This window comes from Schistocerca cancellata, chromosome 1 (genome assembly GCF_023864275.1).
Source record: "Schistocerca cancellata isolate TAMUIC-IGC-003103 chromosome 1, iqSchCanc2.1, whole genome shotgun sequence".
NCBI classification, from domain to species: Eukaryota; Metazoa; Arthropoda; class Insecta; order Orthoptera; family Acrididae; genus Schistocerca; species Schistocerca cancellata.
In genome coordinates this window covers 156,900,486-156,920,110 of record NC_064626.1, presented here as the reverse complement: position 1 = coordinate 156,920,110, position 19,625 = coordinate 156,900,486, and the positions used below count along the sequence as shown (strand labels likewise).

Below are 19,625 nucleotides of genomic sequence, written 5' to 3'. Positions count from 1 at the left end.
AAAAGTGGCCACTGCTTATTTGATGTCTTCAACAGTGCTGCTTCGTACTGAAAAGTGGCAAAATAAGCTGTAATCAACACTATTAGTGTTGTCATTGTCGTTGACAAAGGAAACTTTCCCTGTTATCTTTCTGTGAAAACATTTAGTTTTAGAGTTGTTTGACGTAAGGTAAGTCACTCATACTGCTTTAGCTGCCTCACTTTTATGTAGAGCAATAAGTCTTTGTAATATCACAGTTCACGCAATGCCTTTTGACTTACAAATATAAGTCACTGTCATTTCCTTCTGTTGTATTGTTTCACCTGGGAGCCACTGAAACAGACATGATTGGAAAAACTGGCCACACTACATGCCGGGAAAAGTGGCCTAGGTGAGCGCTTTCTCCGACAGATGGCCATTATTCCTGACAATTCATATTCAATCTGTTTGTTCCAATGAGAATTAGTAACTGCCATGTTATATGCAATGTATAACAATTGAAATTAAAACATTAGAAATCATTTCACACACAAAAGTAATGTCCATTATACAGTTCTTCTGCAATGGTTTGCAAGAGCTTCAAGATGCCAAGAAAATACATCCAGAAAACAGAGCAACAAACATGAAACCCTGCTGCAATGCAAAAAGGTAACTGAAGCAGTAAAGAATGATAACATGTCTTTTTCATCAGCAGAAAAACAATTCAATGTTCTAGGAAATATGCTAAATGAAGAGTTCTACAGAAAAATAGAGGTGCAGTTGGCAGTAAAAATATTTTTGGCAGCTTAAGGGCAGTGCTCAGTGAAGAACAGGAGCAAGAAATCCTTAATTACATATTTTGAAACAGAAATGCAGTGTTAAGGAATTACCTGCGGAGATTGGCATTCCAGTTGTCAGAGCACACACACTGAATAAAGAGTTTGAAATACTAGGCAAAGACTGGGAGGATAAGATGTAGGAGCTGTAAACTCTGGGCTCATGACCTGTGCGCTGGATGGGAAGAGGACAATAATAACTTTACGAGCGAATTTTGTATATGACTTAATATTGTTTCTGAGCAGATAAATTGTCAATGAATTCAAATGAAATAGCAATCCATAATTTTCTTTTTATTTGTATTATTGTTCTACAAATAATAATCAGTGGTGAAATAAAAACTATAAGCCTACTCATTTCTTAAAACTAAACAATATATTTGGAAATGATGGCAAAGGTCTGGCCACTTTAACCCATTAGGTAGGGAAAGTAGCCACTATGTAAGTATTAAAAAAAAGTTTATATATCCTATAAAATATACTCTTATCTTAGCTGTCAATATTTGGTGTAGATTCGAGTTGTATATGCCACAAGCTTCAGCTAATGCCCATGGTTTCATGAAAATTCATTTTCACTTAGAGTGGCCACTTTACCCCACCTTCTCCTAATATGTAATATGTTCAACAATATGTCAAATTATTTATGTGCTATTTCATTTAAATTTGTAGTTATATTATTTATACTTATCTTCCTGATTATATTGAGGCAATTAGTTTTAATGGAAGCCCAAGTAATTAAAAGTTATGGATAGTTAATGTTACATTAATATCATCTAATGGGAAAACATTTTAAGCCAATGGGCAGCAGAGACACTTTTGTTACCACTCATTACAAAGCAGACATTCCCAAGTTTCCACAAAAATATTTTAAATTGTCTAAAATTAACTTACGAAATAAAAGAATCTTCAACGCATTAACATTCAACAACTGTTATTTGCTGGACTGTATAGTTAATTTTGTTGTCTGTACAGCAAGTTATTTTGTGTGTACTGTTCCTTTCATATTTTTATTACTACACATTATGCCACTATGAGAGTCAACAAATACTGTGCCCGAAGAAAGATTGGATTGGATCTCTTCCAAAGGAAAGAGGTAGAGGTGTGCATCTCTTTGTATAAGCTGATCTGTAACCTGGAACTGGCCATCAATAACACTATAGTGCCAATAAAGTGGAAAAAGCCACTTTGAAGTTTAACTATTGTCTATGCCGACATAACTGTATCACAAGTGGAGTCCACATTCCATCCTAATTTAATTTGTCCACAATTTCTCTAAGTCAGTTGACCAGACTAGCATGACAGTTTCTCAGAACAAGACCAATTTCATTCCTTATTAAAATATAAAAGTGAAAATGTTTGTCACATATTAGTTTATTAAAATTCATGACTGGTTTTGCTCTGCAGCTATCATCAGATCCAAGATGTACAGCAGTGAGAAGCAGGCATGTAGGCACCTACTTGTTGCTGTACTCATTGGATCTGACAACGGCTGCAAATCAGAACTTTTCATGAAATTTAAAAAACTAATATGTGACAAAGACAATGATTTCTATAATTTAATACTTTACAAAGATCGCTGGTTTCCACTGCAGGTCAAAAAGAGTTCATATCTCTTATTTCCTCATTTTTGTGAGAAATTAGCTTGGTATTTAACAATAACCTTTATTTATTTTGTAATAACTTTTAAAGTAACCAAGCATAAAATAATTATCCATTCCCTAACAACTTCTGAAGGCAGACAGTTCATTGAGAAGAAATGTCAAGGTGCAGAAGGGCACAATTAAGAGACACTTACATAAAGCTTTTAACCATAGCCTGAAAGAGAGACACACACCATTCACAAATACGAGCAAGCACACCTCATGCACACATGATCACAAAGTCAAGCATCTGAGGCCAGAATGCAACTATCACATGGGACATAAGCAGCAATCTGGAGGGGGCGAGGAAGTGGAAGGGTTAGTAATGTATGGGTGGGGAGATAGATTAATGCTGTCTGGTGGAGTATGCTGGGAATAGACTGTCAACAGGCACAGTGTCAGGAAGTTGTGGGGCAGGGAGGTGGGGTAAAGAGGAGCAAGACAGGTGAGGAGTGAGGAAAGATGGGCAGCTGCGTTGGCTGAGGGCTGGAGTTTCCATTTAAAAGAAAAATATGTATATTTAGTTGCTCAGTATTTCTTCTGTTGAATTACATAATATATTTTGAAGAAAATAATTTTGGGTGTTAGGCTGCATCATAAAAAACTAACTACTAAATTTCCAATGTTTTCACTGACTTGTTGCTCTTCTCTTCAGGGTGGTTAAGTGCGCTATCTGCCCTGCCCTGAACAGCAGGTGAGTCAAAACATCAGCAGTTTATTTGCTTTAGTGCATTATATGATGTGGCCTAATACTCAAAATTATTTTATTCAAAATGACTCTGACCTTGGAAGCCTACGAAATTAAATCTAACATACACTCCTGGAAATTGAAATAAGAACACCGTGAATTCATTGTCCCAGGAAGGGGAAACTTTATTGACACATTCCTGGGGTCAGATACATCACATGATCACACTGACAGAACCACAGGCACATAGACACAGGCAACAGAGCATGCACAATGTCGGCACTAGTACAGTGTATATCCACCTTTCGCAGCAATGCAGGCTGCTATTCTCCCATGGAGACGATCGTAGAGATGCTGGATGTAGTCCTGTGGAACGGCTTGCCATGCCATTTCCACCTGGCGCCTCAGTTGGACCAGCGTTCGTGCTGGACGTGCAGACCGCGTGAGACGACGCTTCATCCAGTTCCAAACATGCTCAATGGGGGACAGATCCAGAGATCTTGCTGGCCAGGGTAGTTGACTTACACCTTCTAGAGCACGTTGGGTGGCACGGGATACATGCGGACGTGCATTGTCCTGTTGGAACAGCAAGTTCCCTTGCCGGTCTAGGAATGGTAGAACGATGTTTTCGATGACGGTTTGGATGTACCGTGCACTATTCAGTGTCCCCTCGACGATCACCAGTGGTGTACGGCCAGTGTAGGAGATCGCTCCCCACACCATGATGCCGGGTGTTGGCCCTGTGTGCCTCGGTCGTATGCAGTCCTGATTGTGGCGCTCACCTGCATGGCGCCAAACACGCATACGACCATCATTGGCACCAAGGCAGAAGCGACTCTCATCGCTGAAGACGACACGTCTCCATTCGTCCCTCCATTCACGCCTGTCGCGACACCACTGGAGGCGGGCTGCACGATGTTGGGGAGTGAGCGGAAGACGGCCTAACGGTGTGCGGGACCGTAGCCCAGCTTCATGGAGACGGTTGCGAATGGTCCTCGCCGATACCCCAGGAGCAACAGTGTCCCTAATTTGCTGGGAAGTGGCGGTGCGGTCCCCTACGGCACTGCGTAGGATCCTACGGTCTTGGCGTGCATCCGTGTGTCGCTGCGGTCCGGTCCCAGGTCGACGGGCATGTGCACCTTCCGCCGACCACTGGCGACAACATCGATGTACTGTGGAGACCTCATGCCCCACGTGTTGAGCAATTCGGCGGTACGTCCACCCGGCCTCCCGCATGCCCACTATACGCCCTCGCTCAAAGTCCGTCAACTGCACATACGGTTCACATCCACGCTGTCGCGGCATGCTACCAGTGTTAAAGACTGCGATGGAGCTCCGTATGCCACGGCAAACTGGCTGACACTGACGGCGGCGGTGCACAAATGCTGCGCAGCTAGCGCCATTCGACGGCCAACGCCGCGGTTCCTGGTGTGTCCGCTGTGCCCTGCGTGTGATCATTGCTTGTACAGCCCTCTCGCAGTGTCCGGAGCAAGTATGGTGGGTCTGACACACCGGTGTCAATGTGTTCTTTTTTCCATTTCCAGGAGTGTATTCTTCTGAATTTTAAATATAAATCTTAGTATATATAGATTAATATTTGTGATGGCAGTAAGATATTTCAGCTGCCTTTTACATCATCACCTATTTAACATTACCACAATTTAAAAAATGAGCAAATGTTATATAAATGTCATTCAGTATCAATGTTTAATTCACAATTAAAGACTGCATAATGTAAAAAATATGTATGAAAATAGCAGTAAAATCATGGCAGCAAGCAGAAATTTTACATGTCAGATTTTTAAATAATGTTCAGTAAGCTTAGAAAGCAAGATAGGGATGGAAATAACAAAATTTTATTTCAGTCATCAGCCAAACTATAGGCAAAATTCTCAAAGGAGCTGTACAATCACAGGCAAAAGCCAGGAATTTAATCCAGATGTTAATAAAGTCTACCAAATATGGCTACACTCATCAAAAGATGAAATATGTTTTTATTAACACTAAAGCACTCTAATTATATTTTGACAATTTGTTTTTATGAATGATGCTAGAATACATATTCATCTTTTGATTTTCTTTTGGCTTTAATGGCATCTGAAATTCTGATCAGAGTTGGCCAGATAGATAAATAAGGAGTGTGCACCAAGGATCAAACAAATTTTGCTATTAAAACTTGAAGGATGCTCTGAGTGCCTCATGAAAAATTCTAGAACCAAATAAGAAGTGTGAACATGTAAAATAAAATTTAAAAAAAACAGAACAGAAGAATAACATGGAATAAGAAAGGATGCAAATGGTCTCCTAACTCACTATTAAGGGAAAAATACCTTCCAACAGGAGACAAAGTTCTTCATTTTCAATCTTGAAACATCCAGTGTCACCACATCATTTCAAAAAGATATTCCAATTCCAACCAACTTTTCATCGTCGGAGGACTTGCTGTCTGGTGATACAAGGTATGCAGTGAATAGAGAAGAGTTCAGTAAACAGATAAACATGAGAATAATGATTACAGATATGTAAACATATAGTGGAAAAGGAGGATAATCACAGAAATATTTCTATTCTTACATCTAAAAGCATCAGTCTTTTTTTATATATATAAGTACAGGAAAAAGCTTGAAGAAATCCTAAGTGGCTTCTAGTTGTCCAAGAAGTTTTAAATTTAAAAATCAGTGCAATGGAAAAGGAAAATTTAAATTGTAAGATAATATGAGACACTGAAGTAGTACAGAGCATTCATTTACGATGCATGTGGCATCTCTGGCACTGTCCAGGAACAGATATGCCCATAGATATGCTCAGGTTATTGCATGACACTCTGGCCTCTTTCTTGGACAGTGTTGCAGCTGGTGAAAGGCTTTCAAGCATTATTAATAGTGTGATTGAATATACATTGTTTTCCTTTTGTCGTGTGTGCAGTTTCCATTTACTATGATATACAAAAAGGATCAATGTTGTTTCATGTATTGAACTATTCTAGAAAAGAATCATATTGACTTGGGTTCACACAAAATTTCCCAGTATACATTTTCGCAATGATCTGACATAGATTAGTAAAGAAATTGGAGAAAAATTCAAACCAAAACCTTACAAACTTACAGTAGAACATCAGCTGACCTAATTAGATATTGTTGCTCAATGTCAGTACTTACTACAACTGGCTATTGTAATCTGTACATGATGAGGAGATTTGTCCAGAAGTACTCTTTTTTTCTGATGGTACAAGGCTGCAGTTATTATGGCATGTAAACTTGCAGTCAATGGATGTTGGATTTCTAAAATTTCTAATCAGTTACATAAAGAGCCTCTAAATAATTTGAAAACAGGAGTATGATGTGCATTTAGTGCAACACTAATTATTGTAACAATCTTTTCCCATTGAAACAACTTCTGATATGTATATGCAAAATATATTGCAACCCTTATTCAGAGAACAAAAGCTAATCATTTTTCAGAGAACAAAAGCTTAATGATAATACCGATGTTTATTTCACACAGGACAATGGTCAATGTAAAAGCACATACCATTATCGAATCTCTGACAGTAGAACGAGGTGTTTCTGATGGTAGAATAAATCTCCAGACCTAAATTCACGTGTTTTTTTTTTTTTTTTTTTTTTTTTTTTTTTTTTTTTTTTTTTTTTTTTTTTGGCAGATGTTAACAGATAATGTGCATGTAAAAACTTTGAACAGTCATAAGATAATATTTGGCTTATGATTTAAAGGAATTCAGTAGCCAAAATTCAATGAATATTCGACAATATGTTCAGAAGGTGTCAAGCTGCTGTTTCTACTGAGGGACTTCATTTTGTGCAACTGCTGAAATAAGAGAAGTATAATATAGTCTCAATGTGTCTTAGTTTATGGTCATCTCAGGGAAGACGTACCAAGCCATCATGCTGCAGTGACAAGTGCACATTCCATATGGACTGTGGGCATATGCTTGGGTTGTATATGAGACACCTTGTACTTTGAGACATTATAAATTATAGAAAAAAGACATCACACTAAGACTGAATAAAAATGGAAGCAACAATGATAAAGACAGTAAATTATTCAAAACAAATAAAAGTTTGTTTATTCAACCATGAAACAAAGTCCTCCAATAATGCTTTCATAGATTTTCAATGTTAATAATTATCATAATTTTGTTAGAGTCAGAAAGGGACAGCTGGATGACTAGAACTTATTTTCAGTATACACAACTGTTAGTACAATTGATAAACACACACAGAAGTAGAGATAGTAATCCTAGCTTTTGAACAACAGGTTCTTTCTTTAGGGGAAGAAAATGAAAGCACTGTGGGAGGATCCGGAGGAGGGGCAGGCTGTTCAGAACCCAGCTTAAGAAGGATGAACCTTGTATGAGGATGAACCGAACTAAGGCAAAGAGAAAAGAAAGCTTCCACACAAATGCCTTATCAGATTACCCATATCATTCTGGTGATCCTTATTTTCCTTCAACTTCTTTACAAACATATTTTCAAATGTTAACACAGCACATCAAGCGTGCTATAGATTATATGCAAACATGGAGAGAGCAGTACAACTTGTAACAAAAAAATGGCTCGGAGCACTATGTGACTTAACTTCTGAGGTCATCAGTCACCTAGAACTTAGAACTAATTAAACCTAACTAACCTAAGGACATCACACACATCCATGCCCGAGGCAGGATTCGAACCTGCGACCGTAGTGGTTGCTCGGCTCCAGACTGTAGCGCCTAGAACCACACGGCCACTCCGGCCGGCCCAACTTGTAACAGGTAATCACCATTAACATAATGGAATATTGGGACATGAACAATGAAAATGTAAGAAAAAGCTGGGATGAGCACAACAGTGCATTTTCAAATGAAAAGCTCTGTTTCATTAAGATGGCAATTGCTTTTTTTTATTTTGACAGAAGAAACTTGTTTCTTGAATACTAAGAGATGCATTAAAATATTCCTAGACCCAAGAAAAGTACCACATTGAGCCTTTGTTGCTGATATACAAGTGTGTGATGGATATACTTCCTTATCTTTATTGCACAACGGAGTTGTTCTTTCAGTCTAGCTGACCAACTTAAGACTGACAAAGTAAGTTCTGTTTATCATGACCATGAGGGCATGATACTGACATACTTTTTGACAGTAAACATTTCTGTAATGTCAGTGAAGTTTTCACAACAGCTTCCACTGATAAAATCAACTTGGTGCATTAACATTTAGTCAGCAACACTTGTTGCAGATCTCCATTGGCTATTTCTGTCCTAGCTTACCACATATGGAATTTGAGTTTCTTTCCCAACACAAAAAAAAATTGCTAACAATCTTAATTACAAGAGAAATCTTGTTTTCCAGTACGAACAGCTAAAAATATACACAATTTCTTTTATCTGTGGCATAAATTACCTGTTAAAAGATAACACTCAGCACTCCAGGTAGATCTTTCACTCTGTAGCATCAACACTTTTAAAACTTTCTTATAGATGAAAACTGTTCACTAGAACCTTGCCTTTTCTGGCCAGTCCTTTTACCGACTGAGGTATCTTGAGATGACTTATGATTAATCCGCATAGCTTCAATTCTGCTAGTAACTCTCTCATACTTTCTAAACTTCACAGAAGCTCTCCTGAATACCTTGTAAGATTAGTGTTTCTAGAAGAAAGGATATTGTGGAAAATGGCTTAGCCACAGTTATCGGGTTGTTTCTGGAATAAGTGTTTAATTCTTTTAGTGAAGTGTGTGCTCCTTTCAAATATCTTGAAACATTGAAACTGTGTACCAGACCAAGACTTAAATCTATAACCTTTGGAAAGGATGGGTTGCATTTTAAAAAAATGATCCAGAGGCTGTACAATGAAAGTGATTAAGGGATCATAATTCCATTGCCTGCAGAAGAAAGTGTGGTCTATACAAGAGTGCTGAAACCCAAAGCTCACCACTAGAGGGATGCAGGTGCATACACACATGGTGTCAGAGCAAGCATGTACACACATCAAACATCCACTGCACTCAGTAGTGCATAAAACAGAGAAATTGAGACAGCAAAAGAAGAACAAAGGGCTGTAGTGCATTTCCTTATAGTGGAACAAGGTGAGGGATAGAATTTCATTGAAAAATGGCACAAGTATACAGAGACCATCACATGTATGATGCAGTACTGACAATCACTCTGACCTCTGGCATAATTGCTGCCACCATAACTCACCGTTCTTCAATAATGAGGCCATCCACTTGCTGGACAATAGTATTTGTAGTGCAGTGTGTTATTCCAGATCATATATCATTGGTCAACAACATCTGTCCTTTCTTGAATTGCTTGTGCTACACCATTACCACTGCAACAGACATGTAGTGTGCTATCCAAAGTCTTGTGCCATTCTTCATTGAATTTTCATCCCCTGCACTCCTTCAGCTGTAAGGAAACCCACTACATCTCTTTTTACTCTTCCTTTGAATCCCCTATTTCTCTGTTTTCAGCATTTCTGAGAGCAGTGGATAGTCAACATTTCTTGAAGGGATCACACCTTCTTCTATAAGCAGTGGCATTACAATCTCTTCATTGATTTTAATTTTACAGCCATCTTTTGGTTTCTTTTTGAATACACCTTATAGAAGAGAGATACTGGAAGAACTGAAGCCTTGAAGATGAGTCATTAGTTATACCTGTACCTGTATAGTTTGTAAGAACAATGACCACAAATGGCAAGGTTCAAGTTTCATTTGGGCACACAGTTTTAATCTGTCAAGAAGTTCACACTGAAATTCCAGAATGAGAATTTCCACTCTGCAGCGGAGTGTGCACTGACATGAAACTTCCTGGCAGATTAAAACTGTGTGCCAGACTAAGACTCGAACTCAGGACCTTTGCCTTTCACGGGCAAGTGCTCTACCAACTGAGCTACCCAAGCACAACTCACGACCTGCCCTCACAGCTTCAATTCTCCCAGTACCTCATCTCCTACCTTCCAAACTTCACAGAAACTCTTCTGCGAACCTTGCGGAACTAGCACTCCTGGAAGAAAGGATACTGTCGATACATGGCTTAGCCACAGCCTGGGGGATGTTTCGAGAATGAGATTTTCACTCTGCAGTGGAGCACTTGCCAGTGAAAGGCAAAGGTCCCGAGTTCGAGTCTTGGTCTGGCACACAGTTTTAACCAGCCAGGAAGTTTCATATCAGTGCAAACTCCACTGCAGAGTGAAAATCTTATTCTGGAAACATCCCCCAGGCTGTGGCTAAGCCATGTCTCCGCAATATCCCTTCTTCCAGGAGTGCCAGTTCTGCGATGTTTGCAGAAGAGCTTCTGTGGAGTTTGGAAAGTAGAAGATGAGGTACTGACAGAATTGAAGCTGTGAGGACGAGTCATGAGTCGTGCTTGGGTAGTTCAGTTGGTAGAGCACACGCCCGTGAAAGGCAAAGGTCCCGAGTTCTAGTCTCAGTCCAACACACAGTTTTAATCTGCCAGGAAGTTTCACGCTGAAATTGTCTAGCAATGACAGTGCCATTCACATTGGTTATGCTCTGAAACGCTCAGTCACGGTACGATGCATTCAGTTCTCATCATATATGATAACAATAAATAAACTCACCCATCAAAGTTCAGGTCAGGTCTGTAGTATGCTCTCGCAACACCTTGTGGTATCTCTTGTGGATCGTTGCCCTGACCCCAGAATTCTATGTTGAAACCTGTGCTCTCCACCCAAGTGACCGTTGCTGCATAGTTGCCATCCTCTGCCTTTCTGTGTAACACAAAAAGCACTTTTAGAATCGTTGAAAGAACAGACAAGTATGCTGGGCATGTGTGATTATGTTACTTTACTGACAGATGCTACAAATCTTTGACATTATAACAAAGGTATCTAATTCCATTACTTTGGATACTAATGACCGATAAAGTGTTTCTAAACAAAAATGTGCAGTCTACATTGCACACCACTTTTGCTCGAATCAGTTGGTTGCTGCTGCTCATTTCTCCTCTCGATACAATGTGGTTAGTAAAAATGAATCACTTGACAGTAAAAAATAGCATTATCATGATCAAAACTTACTACAAATATGGGAGAAGTCCTTTAGAAGTACTTCACAAATTGTGGACAACTTTCAATCAGTGAAACATTCCCAATTCATTGGCAATATGTTAAGTAAACAAAAAGCTGATGTTATGACACCAAAGAGGCATCGTACTGGCCTGTCTGCTGAAAATGTTACCTCAGCAGATGAGGGTATGGCCCAAATTCTCTGAGCAATCAATAACAAGAACTGAACATTTTGAGGGGCACCATGCAGCAAATTCTGACAAAGAATCTTCATCTAGATTATTACAAGGTTCAACTGATGCAAAAACTGCTGTCAGTGAACCACTTGCAATAGAATGAATACTTCGATTAGGTGTTGGAAAGCTAAAAGTGGATGACAATTATGCAAGGAATGCCATCTTTAATGATGTAACTGTATGGATTAAAATAGATTGCTACTCATCACATAAAGATGTTGAGGAACAGATAGGCACCTTTAAAAGTAGACTGCAGGAAAATGTCAGCTTTCAGACAAAGTTCTTAATCAGATGAGAGACTAACGTGCACACACATTCATACACACAACTCTCACACACAAGTACCCACTGTTGTCATGGGTTGTCCAGAGACAACAATGGCTATGTGAACTTTGTGTTCATGAAAGTGTGTGTCTCCCATTTGATGAAAGACTTTGTCTGAAAGCTGATATTTGCCAAATGCCTATACTTTTAAAAGCACCTATCTGCCACTCGACACCTGCTCTGTGCAGTTAGTAACTGTCTGTTCTAATACATATTGTAACTCCATTCCAAATTTTCTATCTTTAATGATGTGGTGCATTTCAAACTGGATAGCTATACCAGCAAGCATAACTGTCAAATCATTCACTAAGAGAATCCTCTGTTAACATTTCAACAACTGGTGCATACACAACAAGCCACTGCTTGTGAGATTTGGGTAAGTGGTCTAATTGGGCCTTACTTTTTCAAGAATGCCACAGGTAAAGCAGTGACAATGAAAGACATACACAATCACAACATGTTATATGAGTTTATTTGGCTTCAATTGAAAAAGGACATTGAAGACAAGTGGCTGCAGCAAGATGGTGTACCTGTTGCACTGCAAGCAAGTCACTTGCATTGTCGCAAGAGAAATTTCTGGGCCATATCATTTCACACATGCAGATCATCAATGCCCGCCAAGATCTTGTGACATGATGCCTTGTGACTATTTTCTGTGGGGATACGCGAAGCCACATGTTTGTGCGCACAAACTGAAAATGATTGCTGATCTGAATGGCCAAATTGAGCCCATTACTACAGAAATTGACCATAAATGTGAGAAAATGGCATACCTCTTGTAAGAAGATTTTGTCAGAGTTATGTTGAGGACTTGTCCAATATTTCTTTCCACAAATAATCCTGTAGTATATTGAGGAGTTTAAAATAATAATATTTCAACTTTTCGAGTACCATAAATAGTGTGTTTTATTCAAAAATTAAACTGTGCATTTTGCATTCTTATTGGAACACCCTTTACATTTACCCATTTCTTTCTCTTTATTGTTAGGTACTAATTACATCAGCAGACAGGAACCAAAAACACTGATCTAGAAGTACCTTAATATTCACTGATAGGATCTACTGAAGAAATTAAATAGTAGTGTAATAGTGATAAGATTCAGAAGAAATTGTCATTATCTATGTAATTGTTAAGAAACCAAAATTGTATACAGTACATAGAATATTTTACTTGGTTTGAAGTCACATTTAAATAATTATTTGTGACAGAGGTGGCATTATAAGATCATTATTGTCAGAGAAATGAAACACACACACTCAGTGACAAGTATTGTAGCCAACAGAAAAAAGACAGGAATGTCAGGAGAGAGATGGTGGGACAGAATGAAAGAAGTTGTGGACAATTGGCAACAGACAGTTTAAAATGTGAAGGAAGTGCACTACACAAAACATTTACATGAGAAGTATTGAATGCTGTAAAACATCTGAATGGGGAAAAATTTAATATCTCAGTTCTGATACTGTTCATTGTAAGCATAAATACATAGTGTTAACTGTTGTTCATCTGTCCCGTTTGCATAATTTGTGTGTCACGTTGTTTTACCAAAACAAGTCTTGGACTAGCTTTGACCAGTGTAATCTACAATACTGGAAAGCAGAAAAAATTTTACAAGCTATGTGGAGATGATATTTCATACTGAAACTATCTCTTGATTTCTACAGCACAACACTAAGAATCATTTAACATTCTATGTAGTAGTCCTGTCTAGCACATGTTTATGTAATAGTCATTTACTTCTGACAAATAGAATGTTCTCTTACACTTCAATCTCTCCAAGGATCAGAATTATTACTCCTAGGAGAACCACTGCCACAAGGATCAACTTGCTCATCCTGGTTTGGAACCAGGATGCACCCACCACCTTCAGCATGGCTGGCTGTTGTGTAGACAGTAATGATGATGCAATTGATGTTTTGTAATCTGAAACAAATACAAAACATGTGATACAATCACAAAAACAATGGACGACGGAAGAGGGAAAAATCTGAGTAAGTGTTACACAACATACTTACAAAGGTCTGTTTTACTTTGATTCAAACCGAACAGGTAAACAAATTCACTGTCACGAAGGACGGCAGGTTGAATTTAGCCATACATTTCTAATATTGGAAGATATAGTTTTGTTTCAGTTACAGTGATGTTTCCAATGAAGGTGTGCTTTAGAATAGTGAGATAAACTAACCCCACAGCGAGAATTTTTAAATATTTACGTAAGATACAACAGTTAGTCAAAATCTGCTGAAAATACATAGATGAAGTTGAAACAAACACACATCTTTATTTTGGAAATCCATATAAGGAAGGGTTAAATGAATGAAAAACATGAAAATGTATCTCTCTACATCAGGATTTAATGAGCATCTGCTTCATTTCCTTCAAATTATGTGCACATCTTGTATTTTTTGATCAAATTCTTCAGTTATCTCTACTACTCTGTAATATTTGCTTTAACTCCATGCAGATAGGAACAATGACGAACCTACTGCAGTGTGAATGACTTGGGACTGTAATAACAAAGCTATTTAAAAAGCATAAACGTCTTTATTGACTGATGAACAATTACCGTATGTCATGGCATGTTCTGTTCTCAAATGAAATGTACAATATTCTGAAATACATGTAACCTCACCATCCATTTGTGGCTATACATTCTACAAAGTACCAGTAATAAAACTTTCCCACTCACGTGTGGATAGTGAGAATATGCCCCAAAGGACACAACGAATTTGTGGTGAGAAACATCTTCCCATCACTCCTTAATGCCTTTTACACTGCACTATGTTTGCCACACTTAGGCAACTTTTTTTTTCTGCTGTACTATTCATTTAAAGTTATTTTTCTGGTACACATAGGCTGTCTGCTGCTAGCATGATAGTGTTGAGTTCCACTTTTTTTTCACTTCCATATTATACGTAATACAGTAAATACGTGCTTCTGAAATATTTTCCACTCATGTCTAAAACTTTTTATAAGGGAGGGGGACCTAAAACTGTTACCGTACCATATTTTCCCGTTGTAAATATAAATAAAATTCTGTCAAAAGTATTTCAAAACCATTTCTTCATACAGAAAAGTAATCCCTACATTGCTCTAGAATGACAGTTTTAAGTAAAAAAAGATACCTGGAGGGGTGGCGGGAATAAACCAATGTCGAATATGTTTGAGCAGCGTATTTAATTCAAGTTAAAGGAAGGAAAATTGCAGTAACGTCTCACCGACGATAAGAATATTTATTATTCAGTCATATTTTAATAATATTTCAAAGTGATTTGCAACTTGTTTTAGATGTTCCGAAACGTAAAATTGTGCACTTCACAAAACCGCATGGAGATTTAAACTGCCGTCGTCCTCGGTGGTTAAGAATTGGCAACTATTACATTTCACAATATATTTTGCGTATCAGAAAATAATTTTGACTTAGTATTAGAATACTTGGAAAAAAATTATAAGTAAAATAACGCGCAGGGTTAAAAAAAGGTGTCTTCTTGCAGAAGGTGCTACTTCAGAAACGTTGATTACGCATTCCTAATTTCGCCTGAATTCTATACATGTACTTTCGTTATTTGAAACAAAATGGTAAAGAACACTTAGATGTGTAACAGGGACGTCTGTATGCGATAGGCGCAGGCGATTTTTCTGGGCGGCGCTGCTGCTTTTAAACGTTGTTACAAGTACTACATACACATTCAGTCAAATATCAAATTGCTAACACTCCTACAAAAACCGCGATATTTTTTTTATTTTTTAGTTACGCGTTAAAGTGCCGGAACCTGCAGAAAATTTTTGTGTAAATGTTTTCGACGATGGAATCTCTGGAGAGCACACGAAGCAGCAATCGACCAGAGATATAGCAGAACTGCTATGCTACCCGTACTTTTAACGGTAAGAGTGCCCTTAGAATCTCATTGCCGCTGATATCTTCTTAAACGTCCCTCGCCACTCTTGACTTCTATACCCCACGGCCACTGACAAGGTGACCATTGTTGAGCGACTTACCGCTGGTTCGTCGATCCGCCGACAGACCGCGCCGTAGTAGCGCCGGCGCCTCTTCCATGGTGGTGAGCAATTCTGGCGGTGCCCACCTCGCAATATGTGAATCCTATATTTAGCCAGCTTTCGCGATCCTTGGAAGCAAGCAGTGAGCTGCCGTTGCGAACTTTCTGGCCTCTAGTTCCGGCGCCAGAGGGAAGATCCTCTGCCCGCCACAGTCCAAAAATAGACAGCCCTTGCTAACCCGTGTTCCATTTGACGGACTGTTTTGATTAAAGGGGCGCGCCCGCGCACGTATTCACCTGGCCTTCGTCCGAAATCGGAAGTGACGACTTGACTGTTTACTGCTTCTAATAAAATTATCAATTGCTAGCCACGCGGGTACATACAGCGGAAGAAGTTTTCTCACACGAACGAGACCGACCGAACTTCGTTGGATGCAATAGAAGATGGAACAACGAGCACTGACAATTCTGTCAAATAGGAAGCCCCTTGACGCACTGACCTTAAAGAAGTTTGCCGACTGACTCAAAGGTAGACCATTCCCATACACGTGCCAAACTAGAACTGTAGTGGGAGGCACATCTCAGACGCTGCGAAGGGCACAAATGTAATTAGAGCCACATGCAAGAGATCCGCCTGTTGACGGATTAGCTCCCGTTGTCTTCCTAATGAACGTCGGCACGTTGCACATACGTAACTGGTGTCATGTCAGCTGTGGAATTTTACCCCGTTTCTTGAGGGTGTAGCAGCAGTAAACAGCCAATGTAGACGGATCACTACAGCATGGAAGGGCACTGAGAACTCCATCACTACACCATAGATTACTAAACCCTCGTAAAATTTACGATTGCAGTTGGTACCAATTTGCGGTTCCCGCAATCTGGTATTGTCAGTATAGGGTGTAAAACATGACATTTTGTACTTATTTTGTATGTGGCGTAACATTAGTGAACTGATAACTGTAATTAACTAGTGCGTGAACTATAAATTATGACCTTCCTTTGACTAAAATATGGAATAATACAATTTACGATAGTTTAGTAAACAACCTTTTCTCCTCTTTAGTGTTCTAGCGTTAAAGTGAAAACGGACTTTTCTAGGAACAACGCGATTTTTATTGCAACAAACAATTTCTCGTTGAATGGCCCTGCAAATGTGATTGTTCGATGTACCTTCGTAGGCACCGTGCCATCTCGGCTCTTAACGAATAGCAACTCGTGTAAACAGGAACCATTTCATCAGGGGGAGTTTATCACCTAAGGTACTGTGTTAACTTCAGACAACTTCCCGTGCTATATTTTAGTTCGACAATGTGACGACAAATGCTCAAGTTTTCTCCGAAGAACAACCGGTACCATTGTTTCTTCAACTTACACGTCTATCCGACATGTCTGGTAAATGATTGTTCGGAAACTTACTGTTAACGGTCCTCTACAATGCACTGTTGATATATGGTGGACTCGCGAACAAACTGTGTGGGAGAAGACAGAACGTATACCGCTCTGAAACCCTGTTATTCGGTACGAAGTTCTCCTCGCTATTCTGAAGAGGAACGACCTCGCAACACTAATCTAATGAAAACCAGATGCCGGGCTGAGATTCACTAGAAGAATCTTAGGGAATTTAATGTACCCACAAAAAAGATGACTTACAAAACCCTCATTCGGACGGTTTTGAATATTTCTAGTCCGTCTGGGGTCCTTACCAGACAAGGCGGTCGAGAAGATCTAAAGAAGAGTGACGAATTTCGTTACAGATTCGTTTAAGAAGCGCGAAAACGTTACGGAGATAAATACTTAACTCCAGAGGTAGGCAATACAAAACAGACGATGCTCGATAAATACGTCGACATGTTCTCTGTTTAAGAAGCGCGAAAACGTTACGGAGATAAATACTTAACTCCAGAGGTAGGCAATACAAAACAGACGATGCTCGATAAATACGTCGACATGTTCTCTCCACAAATCACCCATACATGTTAGGCAGAGGGTGCACAAAGTACTTCCAGACTGTTTCTCTACCGTTCCACTATCGATTAAACTTGACAAAAATTAGCACCTAAATCTTTCCAGGCGAACTCTGTTTTCTCTTATTTTATTGCGATGGTGTTTCTCCCTACGCAGGAAGGAGTCCGCAAAATAAAAATTTGGAAATTTGTGGTAATGTACTATGGGACCAAACTGCTGAGGATCGCAAAATATTTTCGTATTTTGAGGAGAAAGCTGGAGATCGAAATTTCGTGAAAAGACCTCGCCACAACGAAAAACACCCTTTTTTCAGTACATCATTCATCATGTCCGTGACTCTCCTGTTTCATGGTAATACAATGACATGGTCCCCGCCATTGAAATTTTTCGATGTCCTCCGTCAATCCTATCTTATACAAATCCTATATGGTGCAGCAATACGCCAAAAGAGGACGGATAACAGTAGTGTAGGCAGTCTCTTTAGTAGCTTTGTTGCATCTTCCAAGTATTCTGCCAATAAAACAGTCTTCGCACAAATTTTCTGTGAAATGGTTCCAATTTAAGTTGTTCGTAATTTAATCCCGAGGTATTAATCGAATCGACAACTTTAAATTTGTATGATTTATCGTGTAATCGAAATTTAACGTTTTTATTTTTTTTAAGTACTAACTGCAGAGAGATGGCAGAGTAGGGCGAGAAGATTCAGGCAATGAATTACTTACGAGGGGCGTTTGAAAAGTCTGTGCAAAAATAAAAGCTACTTACGTGTATGGGGTAAACCTTTTTTTAATTTTTCGACAAAGTCTCCTCTTAGACTTATACACTTCATCCAACGCTGTTCTAATTTGTTGATCCTTTCCGAATTATAGGAATTGTCCAAGTCTGCAACATAGCTATGAGTTGCTGCAAAAACCATCTCGTTTGAATAAAATTGTCCCACCAGCCATTTCTTGAAATTGGGTAACAAATAGTAGTCCGGTCCAATAGCCGGCGTTGTTCTTGCAGCTCGGTTTTCAGACGGCCCAGTAACGATGAATAATATGCACCTCTAATAGTTTTACCCTTCTCCAGATGGTTGATGAGGATTATCCCTTGCGAATCTCGAAAGACAGTCGCCATAACCTTTCCGGCCGAAGGACTGGTCCTCGCCTTTTTTGGTGCAGATTCTCCCTTGGTAACCCATTGTTTAGATTGTTGTTTGGTCTCAGGAGTATAGTAATGTATCCATGTTTCATCCACAGTGACGAAACGACGCTTAAAGTCCTGCGGATTCTTCCTGAACAGCTGAAACCATCCTCGCAACACTTCACACGATTCCGTTTTTGGTCAAGCGTGAGCAACTGCGGAACCCATCTTACAGACAGCTCTCTCATGTTCAAATGTTTATGCAAAATATTATGTACCCGTTCATTCTAGATGACCACAGCACTAGCAGTCTCACGCACCTTAACTCTTCTGTCATCCATCACCATATGATGGATTTTATCAATGATTTCTGGAGTCACTACCTGTGGGCGTCCTGTGGCCATTCCGAAAATTTTGAAACCACTTATAAACTGTTCTAATCGGAGGTGCAGAGTCACCGTAATGTTTACCAAGCTTCTCTCTAGTCTCCTGAGGCGTTTTGCCTTTCATAAAGTAATGTTTAATCACCACACGAAATTCTTCTTCGTCCATTTTTTGACAGTCACTCGACTTCCTTGATTCACAGGAATGCCAAACACAAAGAAATAGACCAATATGGCTGAAACTCGGTGTGCGTTTTTTCCAAGATGCTACTGACTAAACATGACTTCGATACGCGCCAGTGGTGCCATCTGTCGGACCTTGCACGGACTTTTCAAACGCCCCTCGTACTCCCATTGGTTCTTGCGAAATGACGGCGATGGAAAAATGAGAGATATTAGAACTCATACGGAGTCTAAAGAACAGTTATTCTTCCCGAGCAGAA

General features: G+C 39.3%; 1 protein-coding gene across 2 annotated transcripts in view; it reads right to left on the bottom strand.

Moving 5' to 3' along the window:
- Nucleotides 1–19,625, bottom strand: part of LOC126167576 (putative phospholipase B-like lamina ancestor) — a 141,701-nt gene that overhangs the window by 32,230 nt on the left and 89,846 nt on the right. The window contains exons 3-4 of one of the 2 annotated variants that reach the window (XM_049920487.1): nt 13,475–13,634; nt 10,707–10,856 (exon numbers count right to left, since the gene is read on the bottom strand). In XM_049920487.1, the coding sequence (XP_049776444.1) occupies nt 10,707–10,856; nt 13,475–13,584 (260 nt within the window). In that variant the 5' untranslated portion in view covers nt 13,585–13,634. Of the gene's footprint in view, nt 1–5,452; nt 5,560–10,706; nt 10,857–13,474; nt 13,635–19,625 lie in introns of those variants that run through there. The other variant, XM_049920488.1, reaches the window with a different exon arrangement.